The sequence below is a fragment of the Callospermophilus lateralis genome, chromosome 1 (assembly GCF_048772815.1).
Source record: "Callospermophilus lateralis isolate mCalLat2 chromosome 1, mCalLat2.hap1, whole genome shotgun sequence".
NCBI classification, from domain to species: Eukaryota; Metazoa; Chordata; class Mammalia; order Rodentia; family Sciuridae; genus Callospermophilus; species Callospermophilus lateralis.
In genome coordinates this window covers 34,650,410-34,669,982 of record NC_135305.1, presented here as the reverse complement: position 1 = coordinate 34,669,982, position 19,573 = coordinate 34,650,410, and the positions used below count along the sequence as shown (strand labels likewise).

General features: G+C 33.3%; 1 protein-coding gene across 1 annotated transcript in view; it reads right to left on the bottom strand.

The window, feature by feature from the left end:
• Nucleotides 1–757: 757 nt before the first annotated feature.
• Nucleotides 758–19,573, bottom strand: part of C1galt1 (core 1 synthase, glycoprotein-N-acetylgalactosamine 3-beta-galactosyltransferase 1) — a 34,474-nt gene continuing 15,658 nt past the window's right edge. The window contains exons 2-4 of the mRNA XM_076833913.2: nt 13,083–13,319; nt 9,134–9,801; nt 758–5,473 (exon numbers count right to left, since the gene is read on the bottom strand). Of these exons, the coding sequence (XP_076690028.1) occupies nt 5,270–5,473; nt 9,134–9,801; nt 13,083–13,319 (1,109 nt within the window). The 3' untranslated portion in view covers nt 758–5,269. The remainder of the gene's footprint in view (nt 5,474–9,133; nt 9,802–13,082; nt 13,320–19,573) is intronic.

Genomic DNA, 19,573 nt, shown 5'->3' with positions numbered 1-19,573 from the left:
TAAAAATACGAAGGGTTTTTTTTTTTCTCCTACAGATCTTATTTCAGTGAGCCTTCGTGATATGCCCAAAGCATGAATAAGCAAGCATTCTAGCAGCAAAGAATTTGACAGATATGGAACTTTTGAAATATACAAAATGTCCATCATTCAGGTTTCAGCTCAAATATTACTTTCTCAGAGGTCTTCCTTGAGGTCCCATCCAGAAAACTGCTCTATTATATAATTTTATTTTCCTAATATTTTCTGATGTATCTTGTTCACTCTTCTATTGACTTGTTTGTTTTCCAACTCTAAGGCTCTGTAAGAACAGGGATCTTGTATGTCTTGCTTACCACTATACTTCTAGCGGTTGCTTTTAGGTACAATCAACTGTTCAATGAATTTCTTAGAGTACATGATAAATGAATATATACCAAATAGAAAAGTAATCTGTCTTCCATCTACACAAACACACACACACACACACACTCTCTCTCTCTCTCTCTCTCTTCCCCCACTCCTATCCCCCCCCCCACTAGCCCTCTCTCTCCATCTCTTTCTCACCTTAACTATACAGAAGGTATTCTAATTTTTTTAAGGAAAATTATCCTAAGTTACAGTGGAATATTTTGTTACCTTAAATAATCTATATTGCAGAAAAAAACATGAAAGGTTTTTCAAACTGAAAACCTTGGACAGAAAAAAACCCCAAAACTACCCATAAAAGAGTATTAATCCCACAACTTTTATCTCAGTTACAAATAATCAGATGAAACAATTTTGAACATGGTAATTTATTTTATGCAGTTGTTTAAATCCATTGTTTAAAAATTTTCAAAAGGCACTTTAAAAAACATTTAAAAATACATTTTTTCTGACTTAATGGTGATCACTTAAAATAAGCAAGTCACCAAACATTTTTAAACCATTCATAACACAATTACTTTTAAATAATTTTTAAATTCCAAAACACAAACATTCACTATATAGTACAACACACTGCTTAGCAGTAAGATTAGTTTCCCTCTAATATACTTCACGTAGATTATTAATTTGTAGGGCCCTGCAAAGTCATTCAAAACTAATATAAACTGAAAACTAGAGAGGAAGGGGGTTGAAGTAGCACAATTCAATTCTACAACTACTTTCTAGAGTTAGTTCCTCTAAGAGAATTGGTAAACGTTCTTATTTTAATCTGTTAAATTTTTTATTTCAACTGATATATGTGTCATTTTAAAATCAATAGATGTTACACTTAGCATAAAATATACCACAGTTTATCTCCCAGATTTAAGTATGTTTCTGTCAAACCTACTATAAAGAAGTAGAGAAATAGCGCAAATGAGTTTTATTTTTAAGAAGAGGGTGAGTAGGTAAGACTCAAGTAACCACCTCCTTTAATAAAGATGGAGGGTTAGTTTAAAATTGTAACTTTTTAAGTAGGGCAAGTATCCTGAGAGCCAGCAGGCATTATTTGTTTTTAGACATTTAATCCTAGGGAAACCTAAAGTTAGTAGGTATAAAATTATCAGCAAGTCATACAAATTCTAATCACCTGTAACAGCCAAATTAACCTTATGAAGGCAGCATTAAGAGTAACTAAAAGTGGTACTTATAAAGGAAATAAAGAACTTCAATAAATACAAAGGAATAGAAATTAACCGAATAATAATCTAATGAACTGAAAATTTAAATGAAGAATAAAAGGCTAGATATGATCTGATCAATTAAATGAGGGAGTCTTTCAAGTACAACAGTGCCTCAGTCTGCTAATACAGCTTGATAGTAGGCTCAAGGAAGTGAAAAACAAACAATTATGAAAATAATCAGCAAGTTTAATGCTCAAGTCTAATTACCATATTCAAAAACATTAAAAACTGGTCAGCATTTTCTAATCTTATTACAATGACAAAAACTCCTGAAAATTAAGGTATTTGAAAGCAAATTCTGGAACAAAAACCCTGCCTCAAACCTATGAACTTCTCACCTTTATAAGTATACTGTATTTAAAAAACATAAGACAGCAAAAGCCTTATGCTTTGAGACCACACTAAAATCATTTATCCAAATGACAAAGATCTTAAGCTAAAATGGTGAATCACCATGAAATCCTGTTTTATGTGCTTTATCAAGAACTCAGAATTATTTTGCTTCTTAGATCATATAGGATAGTCAAAATCTTGAAAGTGATGAAATTTAAATTGATGGTATGAATTAGCAGAAAAACGCTTTGCATTTTATTACATAGCACTTTGCTACTTCTATTTAAAAAGTTTTAATAACAATTGTGGCTGGCCTCAAACTTGCAATCCTCCTGTCTCAACCTCCCCAGTTGCTGGGATTACAGGCATTCTCTGCCATGCCTGGCTAGTTGTGGATATTTGTTATGACACTAATTATGTATGTTTTAAATGAATTACTGTGTACTAATTAGCACTAATCCTTCATGTCCAATGAGAAATTACTAAACTTGGGAGAATTGTAGATTTTACTGTAGGTCTCAATATTAGTCAATATGGAGAAGCTAAAGTGTATCGTCAAAATCAATGATCCACAGACTCTTTAAATTATCTTTAAAGTATTTTACCTTTAATATAGTGTGATCTTGGACTACACTCATTCAAAATATTCTTTGTCTAAATCTTTGAAAAAATTACTTATCCATGGAGTAGTAATCCTGAGTGTTTGAGACTATTTGCACCAGAATCATGTAGGTAGCTAGGCAGTGGTTCTCCTAAGATCAGTAAGACTCGCCTACATGGTTTGTTTAAACAGAACTACTAGCCCCTGTCCTGGAATTTCTTTCTGATTTAGGAGGTCTGGGCTGGGGCATTTCCAACAAGTTCCCAGGTGATGCTGACTCTGCTTCTTGGAACTACACTTTGACAACCAACACTCTAGATTATCTGGTAAGAATGTAACTCCAACAGCCCGTGCTAAAAATCAGAGTTTCTAGGCTTAGGGTCTTGAGACCATTTAGACAAGCTCCCAGGCAAGAGTGTGAGATAAGAATCACTATGAGAATTTGGCTGGTCAATATGACTATTACTGGCCAATATATCAGAGGTCATACCATGTATGTGAAAATGGGAATAATACTAAATGACTAACTCCAAGGCTAATACAAGCGAGAGAGCACATAGAATGAGTAAAAATCCAACCTCTGTTACTTACTAGCTTTGTGACAGTGAAAAAGCTAATTTTCTGAACCTCAGTTTCTTCATCTGTAATACAGGAATAACACCCAATATGTGAGGATTAACACTCATGTACACAGAGTAAAGCACGGTACCTGGCACACAGTAGGCACTAGATAAATACTAGCTATTACTTATTATAAGATATATACAAAATATTTCCCTCAGTATCTGATTTGATCCCTTCCCTCATTTAATATTTATACTCTTTAAGATTACAGAACAATAAAACCTTATACTTATTGCTCCCTATTCTGAGCCAGACAGTGTTCTAAGAGCCTTACATATATTAACTTATTTAATCCTCAAAAAAAAATCCTGTGAGGTAGGTAGTATTATCATTCTTAATTCACAGATGAGGAAACTGAGGCACAGAGAAATAAGTAAATTGTTCAAGGTTACAAAAATAATTAAGTGATGGAACAAGGATTTAAAACCCAGGCAGTCTGACTCCAGAGCCCAGGATTCACTGCAGCATTCATTTCCTAGAAGTGAATTTTAAGATTTTTGAATGTTCATGCTAAGCCATTTACATTTCTAGTAAAGAAAGCAGATAAGTCCATGTCCACACCATGGTAAATAGTTGTTCAAAGAACAGAATGAATGGCCTTGAAATTTTGCCAGATGGAATGAACCATCATGAAATCAACAAAAACAAATGTATTGGATTAAAAAAGGTGTTTGTTTTCACTATGTGGACATGGTACTCCATAAATAGCCACTGAAATGAACATCCTCTCAAATATACCACCCAGAGAAATCACGGTTTTGACATGTTTTGGCACAATAAATATATTTAGCCAAGCAACAGTCAATGAAGGGACAACCATGTAAATTTAGCATAATAAGAAATGTAAATCGTATGCAACATTAATAATAATCTTAATTGTTTTTTGATGGCAGTCTTGAATGGGTATTCTGCTTTGTTAGAATTATTCACTGGCAAGACAATTATCCCAAAGTAATAAGTCAGCATCAAACTTAAAAGTATTTGATCTTTTAATTATATGATATTTTAGTTTGTTTAAGCACTCTGTATTTTCTAATGTTTTAAATTAACTGGTCAAAACCTGTATTCAAAATATTTTGCCAGTGTATTAGCCACCTCAGACTAAAAATGAATTTTAAAATGGCTTTAAACAAGTTATGAAAGGCACAAACAAGTTCTCATCTCAATAGGATGAGAATGAAAGGAATAATATTCATGTAGTTGGAGTTTTAAATAATCGATTGAAAATGTCAGCAATACCTGAGAATGGCACTCATACAAGAAAAGCATGCCCAAATAGCTTTAATACCCATAATTAACAATGGGTAAACCTGAAAAATATTTTAAATGCATGTTAACAGAATGATATTAATGCTTTGTAAATAAACATTAATAGTGGAGAACAGTATTTGAGAGTGGTTAAACATATTTGGTGTGGAGGGAATAGGGACCAGGTAAAAGATTAATTAGAACCAAGTATATAATATAGTCAAGGCCCATGATAACTTTGAAAATGTAATTTTATTAATGCACTTTAGGATAAGTGCCATTCTTATTCTACCTTCTTTTTGAATAAATATTGCTGATTATAAATAATCACAGCAGAATTTTCATTAGACAACTGTGTGGTGGGATTGTTTCATTTATATCACACAGCAAATGAGTATAAACAACACTGAGCAACAATATTTCCTTCTAAATTTTCTTTAAGGCAGATCTGTTTAGCATTGTGTATGTTACATGGTACAGTGCAGTTTTAGCAAATTTAACTGTTTCAGTTTTTCAGTGACAATATTACACACGGTCAGGAGCAGGCAACAAAATCTCTTCTAGTTCTTCTACCTTGCCACTGTCTTAAGAAAACACAAATTTTTCATATATATATATATGTATGTATTTATATATTACTGTATCAAAACACATTTTAACAGACTTCACAGCTCATTTAAAGCTTAAGTTTACAGTCTTTCAGTTGAAAGATTTCTATATGGAATGTTCTCATAGAATGAATTTCTCAATGGGATTTCAAGGTTCTATGTCAGAAATGCAGAAGTTCTTCACTGCAATGCTGGACATTTTACCTCGGTTCATTCACATTTTTCTTTCAAGGGTTTCCTAATTTTACTTTTGTATCTTCATTTTTGTTTTCTTGATTTATTTCCTTTAATATATTCTCAGGTAAGGCAGGTTGATATCTATATAAATAACCATATGGACGAAGATGATAAACGAGGTATTCTAATTCATACATAGTTGTAGAATCAACATAGTGAAAAGAAATTGCCAGATCAGAACAGCAACCAGGACCCTAAAAGAGCAGCAGAAACAGGTATTGTTAATCAACAGCACATATGACATTATAACACTCTTAGAGGGTATACACTAATTTAAAAGAATCCAAGCATTAAACTGGCAAGGTAAAACAGAAGCACCTAATTTTTAGACCTATAGGAAAAAAACAAAAGTACTTTGAGTTCCTAATGGTTTAATACCAAACATGAAATTACCAAAGTATTTCTAACTGATACAATATTCTTTCACACTCTTCAGTGTTTCAGCAAATAAAATTATTCAAACTTCCTCAAATGAAAAGCGCAGGTATACAAAGAATTAAGACTAGATTTGTTTTCAACTTTTGCTTTTACTTCATAATTTTCTTACTGTAGTTTTTCACTTGGCTGAGACTCAAATACCTCTGGAGCATTCAACAACTACAAAGCCTTGTCCATTATGGTCTGCAACCTAATACTTTGTCAACTCAAATAGTATAGTATGTGAGAAGAACTTTCAAGTCGGACCTTGATTTGAATACAAATTTGAGTATACGTACTTGATCCTGGGTAACTTACGAAATCTCCAAAAGTTTCAATTTCCTTATCTGCAAAAGGTGTTTATTAAAAGGAGATCTTTTTATAAAACCTTTTGTAACCTTTTCATAGAATCTTTTGAGGCCCTCAGGTAAGCTGGTCAAAATTAAACTTTATTCAATTACATAATTCTCATTAATTCCTAATAGGGTTGGTGAACAGGTTTAATTCCAGCACCAATCTTTTTTTTTTTTTTTTAATTTTAACACAATATCAATCTCAATCTAGGATAAGAATTAGTATCTGAAGAATAAAAAAAAAAAAAAAAAAGACACGATCTGATGTTTCTGTCAGGGCAGCAAATTCCTAGAGAAGGTTCATGCTGATCTATTCGATTGAACATTTAATCTATTTTGCTCATTATCCCAGATGTAGAACACCTATAAAAACTTAAACACAGTGTATAATATATAATACAATTACATAGTAATATTAATATACCTATATAAGCTCTAGACTATGATTTCCACTTTAACTCTTAAAAAGGAAGACAGGAAATATTATAGTTATAAAATAATCACAATTATGTTGTCCTTTTGCTATTATAACGTATGTACCAATTATCAGATATACTTAGTAATATTAATACACATTTTGGTGTATTAGATGCTTTGTAAAGTTTTTAAATTTTAGAATTTTTTTTAATGGGAAAGGGGGCAGAAATAAGGAAGGTCAAGTAATCTTGAAATGGTCAGAATATGTTAAGAAATCTGTTTTTCCAAAGAAAAATGGATTATCAAAAAGCATATTGGGATACCTACTTTACAATCTAAGAAATTGTTGTAGCTAGAATAAGCAATAAAATGCTAGCATAAAATTACAATAGTCTCATTACATAGAAATGAATCTTAAAAATTCATTTATTAACATAGAATTTTACCTCAACAATGGAATATTTATTTTAACATACCCACCCTGATCCACTTCTTTTGGTACACATCCTATTAATCACTGAGGAGCTCCTTAGCAGTACAATGGGAAAGAGTTTTTTAAAAAAATAATGGTGGTTTGCAACACTACCTAAACTATTACCCGGTTAGTCAAGTTACTTAACTTTCCTGAGCTTCAGTTTTGTCACCTATTAAATACAACATCATTTTAAGGATTAGATGCCACGTCTGTATAATACTAAGAGAACAAAGATGGTTGATAGCAGCAGCAGTAGTGATTTACCTTAAAATTTCCTTTTAAAGCTAGTTATGTTAAGCTTGGGCCAGATGCTTTAGGCCAGAGTTTCTTAACCTTGGCAATGTGTTTTGTACCAGATAATTCTTTGTTGGGGGATGGGACTTTTCTGTACATTGTGAACGGTTAAAAATCTAATGGATTTCTACTTACTAGGTTGGAATAGCAACTTCCCTTCTAGTTTTAATATATATTTTTTAATATATCTTTTTTTAGTTGTAGATAGACACAATACCTTTGTTTATTTTTATGTGGTGTTGAGGATCAAACCCAGTGCCTCACACGTGTGAGACAAGTGCTCTGCCGCTAAGCCACTACTCCAGCCCAACCTCCTAGTTTTAACAAACAAAAGTTTCCAGACCTTATCAAACACCCACTGAGTATCAAAATTGCTCCTGGTTGAAAGCCATTATTCTAGATAATGATTTGAAAGCACTGGCTTGCGAAGAAGAGAGTAGTATCATGAAGTGAATTGTTAGTATGTAGGGGCCAGACAGAAGAAGGCATAGGGAACTAACAACAGAATCGAGTATAAAAGCTAGGTTTCATGATTCCTAGCACATTCACTTGTTCAATGCAGCATATTTTATAACCAACATGAATATCCAATGGACAAATTGCTGTATGTTCATAGATTACTACACAGCAATTTAAATTAAGGAAGCTAATACATGTATTAATGTATCTCAATGTGTGAATTGGGAAATTGGTAGAAAATGCAGATGGTATAATTCTATTTACTTAAAAAAATATTTATGGATACATAAGTATGTATGAAAAACAAAAACATGCATGGTAATGAGTAATATCAAATTCATGATAGTGTTTGATTCTGTAGAAAGTGGAATGGGAACTAAGGAGGATATTAAATAAGCCTCAACTGTAACACTTTTTTTCTTTGAAAAGATCTGAAGCAAATATGGCAAAAGATTAGTATTTATTAAAGTTAGATGATGAATATAGTTATCGTTATTCTGAAACGTTTGTAAATTTAAAATATTTTACAATCTAGATAAAATTCTCAGGAATGTAAGCTAAGGTACAAATGAAGAAACTGAGGTTCAAATTTTAGCCAAATTCTGTCCATTCAATGTCATTTAACTCTTAAATAGGAGAGCAGAATTTGAACCTCAGTCTTTCTGAACCTCAGTCTTTTCATATGTTGTTTCTGAGGAATAGAAGGATCTTTAACCAGGGGCTGGGGTTGTGGCTCAATGGTAGAGCACTCACCTAGCATGTGTCAGGTACTGGGTTCGATCCTCAGCACCACATTAAAAAATAAACAAAATAAAGGTAGTAAAAAAAAAATGTTCTTTAACCAGATCATCTCAATCTACTCTCTAGAATCACTCAGGTTTTTCTTCAAAAGTTATATTGGGCCAGTAGTGAGAGTGCATGCCTGTAATCCCAGTGACCTGAGAGGCTGAGGCAAGAAGATTGAGGCCAGTGTGGGTAACTTATTGAGACTGTCTCAAAATTTGAAGAAAAAAAAAAAAAAAAAGCGGGGTGGGGGGGAGGGGTGGGAATGTAGTTTAGGTTCAATTCTTAGTACTAATAAAAAATTACCCCTTAGGATTTCCTTAATCATCATCCAACAAAGAGTATATCATCCACTATAGGTCATTCTTCACTTTCTTAACTGGCTTTTTTTTACCCCTATTACTTTCCACTACCTAAAAACATACCTTTACTAGTCTCCCTGTTCATTATGTATCTCTTCATCTAAAATGTATTTATAGATATTTGTTGAATGACTGTGGCTGATGCCCGTTCTCATCTGCTTTGTTAAACTGCCATAGGAAGAGTTCTAGTTGTTGGTACTAAAAAAATCTACACATATTAGCTACGTTTTTTTTTAAGTTAAGAAAAGTCCATCAGTCTCAAATATTTATAAATAACAAAATTTCTAAACTTACCTCTACAGGAGGATAGTAGTTATAATTCCAGTACCAAAAGGTTTTGGGTAGATAACCTTTGATTAAGTGGTGTTCTGGTACAAAGGGATGAAAAGTTTCTTTTCCAGTAGTATCTCTGGAATCTCCAGCTTCTACGTTTATGATTTCCATGCATTTTCCCAGGGCTAAGTCTTCAATGGAGGAACTATGTGTACATTTCTCTGTTTTAAATGCATCAACAAATCTCTTCAAGGCTTCTTTGCTTAGTACGTATCCTGCTCCCCCACTCATGTAACCCTGCTTTACATAGGGCTTAAATCTTCTCCCAAAGTAAATAGGTTCTTTAGGGTCATAATTTGAAAGCAACCATCTCAAATTGTCTAGTATGACATATGTATCATCATCTGCTTTCAGAAACCAATCAGCATCTTCTAAATAATGGTCATGAACATACTGAAAAGCTTTAATTGTTTTCCAGTAGAGTTGATCTCTGCCTTCTTTGGTTTTTAATCCCACAGTAGGAAAGTCTTTATTTTCTTCTGAACTCATAAACAATACTTTATTACAACGTTGAGCCCATGTAGCTTTGACATGTTTGGCCTTTTTCTCTAGATTCTGAGGGCCTGTCATAACCCAACAAAGAATTTTAACTTTCTGAAAGAGGTTTTCAGCGATGTCTGTGTTCTCATCTATTAAACAAACATTTTTAAAAGTTACACTTAGACTGATGCAAAATCCAAATTATGATGAAGTAAAACATTTCTTAAACAATTTCAAAAAACTATCCATCCATTAGTAATTTAGATTAAAGAAAACAACCTACTGTGAACTACATTCTGATTTATTGGTTTTATGTCAGTTTCATCCAAGGAGTTCACTAGACTCACTAGGACCTTAATTCTTACTACTCAAACTGTAATTCACTGACCAAAAGTATCAGCATCACCTGGGGGGTTTCTTAGAAATGCAGAGTTTCAGCCTTCACATCAAACATACTGAATCAGACTCTGAATTTTAAAAGTTCTGGTGATTCAGATGAACATTAAATACTACCTTAAATAGTCTCTGCTTGGTACTTTATACTATAAAGAAGACTTCAGCTCTTTTTTAGCACAACATTCACAGGAATTTCACACTGCTCTGAATGAGTTTCGCAAGGGCAGAAAAAACATGCTGCTGAAGTGACAGTTCATTTTTGAAGGTCCACTGTTATCAACTGTCCACAGGAACCCTGAGGTGGCCCTAAAACATCTCATGATTACACCTGTTTAAATTAGCAAAGGAGTTAATGTATGGCTGTGTTTACTTCTGATTGTTCTATACATACCTCATTCAAAAATGCAAATCCGCCATTCAAAAACAAAACAGAAGAAGGGGTACAGGATTTCCAAGATTGTCTAGAGCAGTGTTTTTTTCTTTTTTCCGGGGCCTTGTGTATTCAAGACAAGCACTTTACCAACTGAGCTATATCCCCAGCCTTAGAGCAGTGTTTTTTAAAATATTGCAAAGAAATAAGGTGCTTCTTTAATCAAGGAAGGCTTGCTACCAAAAAGGAAGGAGGAAAAAGAAAAAAAGGTATTCAACTAAGTAGAGAGCTTAAGTACTTAAACGAATTTATATCTGGGTGCAAGCTTCTTATTTGGTTGTTAGACCAGCACCACATTATAAGAAGCACTGGTTTAGTCTTGAGGAAGAGCCCAATTATGATTTTTGACTAGCACTTCTCAAATGATTTGTGGTGAAGGACCAATTTTTATTTCTAATCATTACAGACTTTTAAAAAGAAAATTAAAAAATCATTAGAAAATGTGAACTAAAGAAATATAAAACATAAGCCCTAATTCTTTATTTTTAGATTCAGACAAAATACTTTGTCAGAATTATCATAAAGTTTGTGTACTCCCAACTTCAACACTTATTTAGCTGCAGACCAGCATGAGTATACAAAATACACTTTTGAGTAGAAATGTTTTAGGGTGGTTATTCTAAAGAAGCATACTTTTAAAGTTAAGGTTAAACAGTATGTTATAAAACTTCAGTCCTGTGAAAAATTTACATTAAGGGTATAATTTGCTAGTTAACTGAGAGAACAGAAGAAATGGCTGGGTGGGACATGAGCATGTATTCTCATGGTCCTCTGAAGATTAAGAATTCACAATCCAAAAAGATAAAAGCAGGAAAAAAAAAATCCACTATTTTTAGTAAGAAAGCATTCACTGCTCACATACCCAAGAAACCCAATCTCTAAGCTATACAGACATCTCAAACACTGAATGGACACAGAAAATAGTATAGGTGGGAGTCACTGATCTGTCTTATTTAGGAAAAGACAGCTTTCTCCCCACTTTTAGACCTAGCAGATATTCTCATTCTTTTAATTATTCATTAAGTACTTTATACCAGGCATGTACTAGCCTAGGAGATGAAGGTGAGTAAAACATACTTCCTGCCACATAAAAGTTCAGTTTAACAGTGGAGACTGACATGTGAAGAAATAACTGCTACATACTAAGAGAATATATGTACAAAGGTTCCATGTGCTGAAGGAAAAGAAAGTAGTAGATGATAAATCCTATAGAGCAATGACATAAGGACTTGGGATAATATAGAAAATAGAACTTAAAATGAGTAGAACTCATCAAAAGAAAGAACAAAAGATACGGGAAAGTTCAGTTAAGTGCAATTATGTGAATATAGCTAAAGGCTTGAATTAGGGAATATGTACCATGGACTGAGAGGAAGAAATATCTAAAATTACATTAGAATTCAGTGACAAATGGAATTGATTGGTACATAAAGTAGGTACCATGAGTTCATAGTTTCTGGTTCAGGCAGATGGTAATATAGGAAAAACAAGTTTTAGGAGAGAAGAAAAAGAAAAGGAGTTAAATTTTTAGCATAACATGTACTGTGTGGGCCATTGTGTGGAACAAAAGGTATCAAAAAATGCACCTGCAGTGAGGCATAATATAACCTACAGGTAGCAGGGAAGTCTGACTCAAATTAATGATCTGAGACAGATATGCTACAGAACAAGTACATAGTGACCAAACTGCTCTATAATAAGAACACAGAGGTAGTCAGAGCTCAATCATTGTTATATAAACATTCATGTAACATGACAATTTGTTCATTGTATGCATGGTTGATAAAACAACTGGGCTATGATACCTCCACCATTGATACCTGCATGAAAGGAAGGGAAGAATTAATTTACTACTGGAAAGAAAGAAACAACTCAAAGTGTCTGGAAGTGGGCTGAAGGTAAATACTATAAGAAACAGGTGGAAATTAAAATCATGAAAGTTGACGATGTTTCACATACAAAGGAAATACCGAAGATAGAAATGTGTAGAAAAACAACGTTAAGTGGAACATGGAAGACTCAACTGAAAATATCTGATTAAAGAGACCAGGAGAAAAATGAAGTCATTGTTAACACATCCTTTGTACTTTTACTTCCCTGTTTTTTTTTCTCAAAAGGATAGAAGATCACTTATATAAACTTCAATTTTCAATTTGTATCAGTAGTTAATATGTAAATATTATTCTATATTTACATTAAACATATGTAACACTTCATACTTATAATATAAATATTTATAATAAAATATAACCTTGAGTTTTGCTAGAAAAACAAGACTCAGCATAAACCATGAGCAAAACAAAAGAACAGCAAAACCCACATATACAGATGAACCATGATAACAAAATTGAGTCTAAAGAAAAACTTTCTAAAACTTGGTCCTTTTTCCAAATCATGGTTTCTGAACCATTTTTACTGAAAAATAAACTTAAAATAACTTATTTCCTAAATAAACATGGGCTTTAGCAATTCCTTCTCATTAGGCAAATAAAATTTTGTTTTAATACCTGGAATAATCCATAGTGATAAAACAAAATTCATATAGATAAATTTCCCAACACTCAATGCTTAGACTAATATACTCCTTAATAACATAAACCATACCTTTATGTTGGTTAGAATCTGCATTGAAGTTCATTTGTCCTTGCAGATGATTCTGTCCATTATCATCAGAATGTCTAGCATGAGGATCATTATGAAGAATATTGGGCTGTGTGTCACCCTGTTCTCCCAACAAAATACTAAATAGCTGAGAGCATAAAAAAAAACCTATTACTGATCCACAGAGGAAAATTAAAAAATTCAACCAAGATTTAGAGGCCATTTCCCGAAAGTGTATTTCTGGAGGGGAAAAAAAAAAAAAAAAAGTGTTATAAAAGTATAAAGCGATATACGTAAGAATAAAAAGTCTCATGTTTACAGCAATCATGGAAAGTTAATTCCTTTCATACAGAAAAATACTCTAACAATATTTAACTTATCTCTGACTTTACCACCTTATTTGCTGCTATAACAGCATATTATAGACAATTAAATAAAACACATGGGTAATAAGTTGAATAACCATTGTTGGCTTGGATGATTGTCAGTATTTACACACAAAATTTCCCATTCTTCCCACCAGGATCCTTCATGAACCCAAGACTGCTTGCCATGATCTTTTACTTCTTTAGTTGTCAATAACTCAATAGTACTTAAAATCTACCTTTCTTTTATAGCAATCACAAGCTACTCTATTTTCCAACTCAGGGGTTAACAAACTTTTTCTGTAAAGGACTAGAAATTAAACTTCAGGCTTCCAGGGTCACATATTGTCTAGAGCATCTCATTCTTTCTAAACAACTCTTTAAAAATGTAAAAGTAGCCAGGCATGGTGGATGCCTAGAGGCTGAGGCAGGGGGATCGCTAAATTCAAAGCCAGTCTCAGCAACTCAGCAAGGCCCTAAGTAACTCAAAGAGACTCTGTCTCTAAATAAAATACAAAATAGGGCTGGGGATGTGGCTCAGTGGTCAAGTGCCCCTGAGTTTAATCCCTGCCCCACAAACCAAAATGTCAAAGTAATTTAGTCTGTGAAGGGGCTAGCCTCATATCTGCTTTTGTAAACAAAGTTTTATGTGAACATATCCATACCCATTCATTTGTGTGCTGGTTCTGACTGCTTTTGTACTCTTACTCCAAGTTAGAGCTGAGTAGTTCTAAAAAGATAGTATGGCCCACAAAGCCTTACCTGACTCTTTATGAAAAAAGTTTGCTGGCTCCAGCTCTAATTAATACCTCAACTTCACGATAGTAGTGGAGTAGCTACACCATGCTCTTACCATCTCTCTCTGCTATCCCACTGGACTGCAAGATCCTGGATCATATTTATCTATTACAAGATTAACTAGGATGCTTGGAACACAGTTGCTGCTCAAAAAATACCTAACGAACTCTCCCACAAAATATATGGCCCCTTTAAGCATTCATACATCATGAAATTATAAATTCCTCTAAATTGCTATTAGAATGGTCCTAGATGTATAGTTTCTAATTCTCCAAGATAATTTAAACAGTAAGTTTGCTAAGCATTTACCATATGCCAGGTACTGTCCATACATAATTTCGTTTTCATTCTTACTATGCCTATTTCACAGATGAGATAACAGAAATTTTTAAAAGTTAAATAACTAATATATGTTGGCACAATCAAGAAGAGCCACAATTTAAACCCAGATCTGACTGCTTAAGAAAAGCCAGTGCTCTTTCCATTACATTTCTCAAACTCTACATCCAATCACCACTCACACGGAAGGAAAAGGGACATATACAATAAAGACCAAAGTTTGGGAGATAAGCCTCCCAATCAAAATTACCTTTAAATATGAAACCAAGATGTACAAACTAAGATTATCAATATAACGACAAATATCAAACAATTTCACGTGGTTATATTTCAAGAATATATATTATTATATATAATTATTAAATATATATTTTATATATATTATATTTCCAGAAGTGGCTTTCAGACCAAACATCAAAGCACAATCAGAAAAATCTACTCAAAATATAGAAGTTTGAAGACACTTAAGATATCAATGCAGTGAGAATTTCTGGTCCAAGATCTGTAAGAAAGGAGAAGTCAAGAGAGGTGAACCAGATATTTGGCACAGTTCTACTCCTCAAGATAATTATAGCTGTCCCTCAGTATCTACAGACTTTGATTCCAGAACTCCCTAGAGACACACAAAAAAAATCCACAGATGCTTAAGTTCCTTATTTAAAATGGCAAAGTATTTGCAAATAACCTATATAAATTCTGTCACATACTTTAACTCTAGATTATTTGTAATACCTAATACAATATAAATAACTGTTATATTGTAGAAATTGTTATTAGGGAATTTAGGGGAAAATGACAAGAAGAAAGCCTGTATATGCTCAATACATATGCTATATTTTTCTCCTAAGAAAATTTTTAATACACAGGTGGTTGAATCCATGGATGTGGAACCTGTAGATTTGGAGGGTTGTCTGTACTGATTCTGAAAGAGAAAATAGTAGAGAGAAAATGAAGCTAAGAAAAATCAAAGCTCAAAGTCTGTCTTCTAAGAGGTCCTGGAAAACAATGCTTGATGTTATATATAATTTGATTTAATTTTAAAATGTTTTGTGATGCCATACTCTTACTCTTCTGCCTTCTCAGCATACGCTGGCTTCTCCTTGCTACTTTTACCTCACCCTCTTCCAATTTCAAGGACACCTGCCTTAATGACTAAGTATCTGTAAGCTACTTTTCTTTCCTGATCCTAGGATATCTCGGATAAGTAGAATGTACCCTCAAAGCCCACTCAGATTTCTAGCAAAATCATGTGTACCTCTTCAGATTTTTAACAAATCTGAAACAGTACTGCAGCAGAACAGACTAGAAGATGACATTGCTTAACCATGCTGCAATTATGGGGGCTTCGAATTTCAACTGAATTGGGTGGAGAGAAGTTATTTATGCCAAATGCTTTCCAAATCTGATGCATCAGCAGAACCACTTGAACATTTTAAAAAATACAGATTTCTAGGCTTAGCATTTGAGATTTTAGATGCAAAAAAGTGCTAACACAACTAAAATTTGTTTTTAAAGAGAGCTCTGTTATTTATTGTAAAGAAAAAATTTCAATAAATAGAGAAATGCATGAAAGAAGAAATCACCCCAAATCTTATCACCCAGAAAAAACTATTAGCATTTGGTGAATATCATTACAGATCTTTCCTTCTATGAATAACAGGGTCATAAAAGAGGTAACTATAAATTTATGTGCTGTACTAAGAGCTTTACATGGATAAAGCAGGTAATATTATTCCCATTTTACAGATGTAACTCAGAGATTAGAAACATTCCCACAGACACACTATGAGTCAAGAATTCCAAGTCTTAACCACATTTAAGTTATAATTTATAGAACTGGGAATAGTCATGTTATTTTAAGATTTAACATATAAATTAGAGCTATCTGAATTTATAGGAAGACACTGAAATGAAAAGAACATTTAAAGTATGACCCTCTCTTCTCCGAATGATCCCTTTTAAGATTAGAAAAAGAAAATTATGAAAAACACAAAGCAGTTGGAGGCCCTTTATTTAATTACATATTTCCATTTTAGACAGTATCTCTGGGTTTCTTGATGTATGAAATGTGGAAATCAGTATGCACACACAATTTTTGTGAATTATTTTTGTTTGGTAAAAATTTATTAACTGTACTTTCATGACTGCTTAATCTTGGACCCATTAAACTGGATTTCAGCTAACAGTAATTATATTACAGCTCCTCTAAATTTTGAGTTTTTCATTAATGTTACATTTTTTTGAGGGCTGGATTTCAGCAAGCAGTTCTTTTATCAGTGCTAACTGGTGCTATACTGAAATTCTTGCATGTCTGAGAATGTCTGCTATTATCTTCGTATGTAAAGCACAACTTGACCATGTTCAAATATTATTCTCCTTAGAACTTTATAGATATTAGCTATTATTCAACAGTCTTCTTACATAGGCACTAGAGAAGTTTGAGGACTGATTTTTTTTTAACTCTTGTAGATACAGACATATCTTGTTTTACTGTTCTTTGATTTACTGTGCCTCAGAAATAGTTTTTTAACAGATGGAAGAGTTGTGACAATCCTCTATCAAGCAACTATTTCTCCAAATAGCTCCTGCTCCCTTTATGTGTCTGCCAAAATTTGGTAATTTCCCCAACATTGCAAACTTACTGAATCTTTTATGCTGCTTTGTGACCTTTGCCTGTATTATTATTTGGAGGCATCATGAATTGCACCTAAGTAAGACTACTTAAGTTTTGTGTTCTAATTGCTCCACCAACTATCTATTCCCCATCTCTCTTCCTGTCTTATGCCTCCCTACTCCCTTAGGACACAACAATATTGAAGTTCAAGTCAGTTCATAATCCTACAATGGCCTATAAATGTTCAAGTGAAAGACTGATTTATACATTTCTTATTTTAAATCAAAAGCTTGATCAAAGTCAAAGAAAACTTCTTGAAGGAAATTAAAAGTGCTATTCCAGTGTACACACAAATGATAAGAGAATGAAACAGTTTTACTGCTAATATGAAAAGTTTCAGTGGTCTGGAGGATAGATCCACTGGAATATTCCAACAGGCCAAAGCCTAAGCCAAAGTGAGGGTCTAACTCTCTTCACTTCTATGAAGGTTGAGAAATAAGGAAGCTATAAAAGAAAAATATGAAGCTAGAAGTTGATTCCTGAGGTTTAGCAAAAGAAAAGTGCAAAGTGAAGCACAAAGTGCTAATGTAGAAACCACTGTGAGTTACCCAAGATCTAGTGCAGATCATTAGATGAAGTTGACTGCACTAGATCTCCAAGTAGACGAAAGAGCCTTATGTTGGAAAAAGATACCAAAGAGGAAGCTCATAGCTAAAGAAAAGTCATAGCTAAAAGCTTTAAAAGACAGGTTCTCTTGTTAGGAGCAGCTAGTGACCTTAAGCTGAAGTCAATGCTTATTTATCATTTAGAAAAATCCTAAGGCCCTTAAGAATTACATTAAAACTACTCTGCCTTAGCTCTATAAATGGAACAACAAAGCCTGGATGAGAACACATCTATTTCCAATAAGGCTTACTGAGTATTTTAAGGGCACTGCTGATATCTACTGCTAAAAAAAAAAAAATTTTCTTTCAAAATATTACTGCTCACTGATAATGCATCCAGTCACTGTAAGAAGCCTGATGGTGGCCTCTTAATAATATTGTTTCCATTATTAATGTTGTTTTCATGCCTAACACAACCACCATTCTGTAGCCCATGGAACAATGAGTTATTTCAAGTCTTATTAAGAAATACATTTCATAAAGCTGTCTGCCATACTGATTCCTCTGGTTTGGACAAAGGCAAATGAAAATCTTCTAGAAAGGGTTCACCCATTCTAGAATGCCACTAAAAACTTTTTGATTCATGGGAAGTCAAAATGTCAATATTAATAGGAATTTGGAAGCTAGCTGATTCCAATCCTCATGAATGACTGAGGGGTTCAAGATTTCAGTGGAGGAAGTAACTACAGATGTTGAGTTTAAGAATGTGACTGAATTGTGGAATTTCATGATAAAAATATAATGAATGAGCAGTTGCTTTTTACAGATGAGCAAAGAGGTCTCTTGATATAGACATGACAACAAATGAATGATAATATCACATAAACTTAGCTGATAAAGCAGTGGCAGGGTATGAGAGGACCCCTCTTTTTTAAATCGTTATCAGCAGCTGGTATGCTACAGAAAAAACTTTTATGAAAGAAAGAATCCAGGGATGTAGTAATCTTCATTGTTTTGTTTTCAGAAATTATCACAGCCACCCCAATTTTTAGCAACCACCATCCTCATCAATGAGCACCCACTGACACGTAGGCAAGACCACCAGCAAAATTATTGATTCATGAAGGGTTCAGGTAAATGCTGACGTTGTTGAGCAAAAATTAAGGTGCATACATTTTGGTCTTTTAGACATAATGCTATTATTTACTTATAGTATTGTGGACACATACTTTACATACATCGGAGAACCAAATTTTTTTTTTCTAACTGGCTTTACTGTGACATTTCCTCTATCATTTGGTCTGGAACTGCACTCATGGTATCTTTAAGGTGTGCCTTTTGAATCTTCTTTTATGCTTGGTTTTCAGTCACTTGATCAAATCACCAATACTCTCTAAAGACTTTAACACCCTTAACCAAGAAAGCAAGTCTTTGGACAATTTTTAGGCTCAGAAAGTCATGGCAATTCCTAATAAAGTCCTTAAAATCCTCTTTTTTTTCCTTTTAATTTTTTTTTTTTTTAGTGCTTTATTCCATATTTTACCAAGGCAAAATACCTAGTACTTGTAATTTTGTTCTGAATTGTGATTTTCATTTGTTGCACCTACATATTCAAAGTATACTTCTCTCTTCAAACTACATTAAAATGAGCTGTGATTTTTATTTTTCTAACACTTTCCTGGTAAAACTTGGATGACTCCTATATAGTATTGCACATTTTAAAGGTTTAAAATACAGTACATGTGAGGTACCATGTTAGAAACTTAACATCCT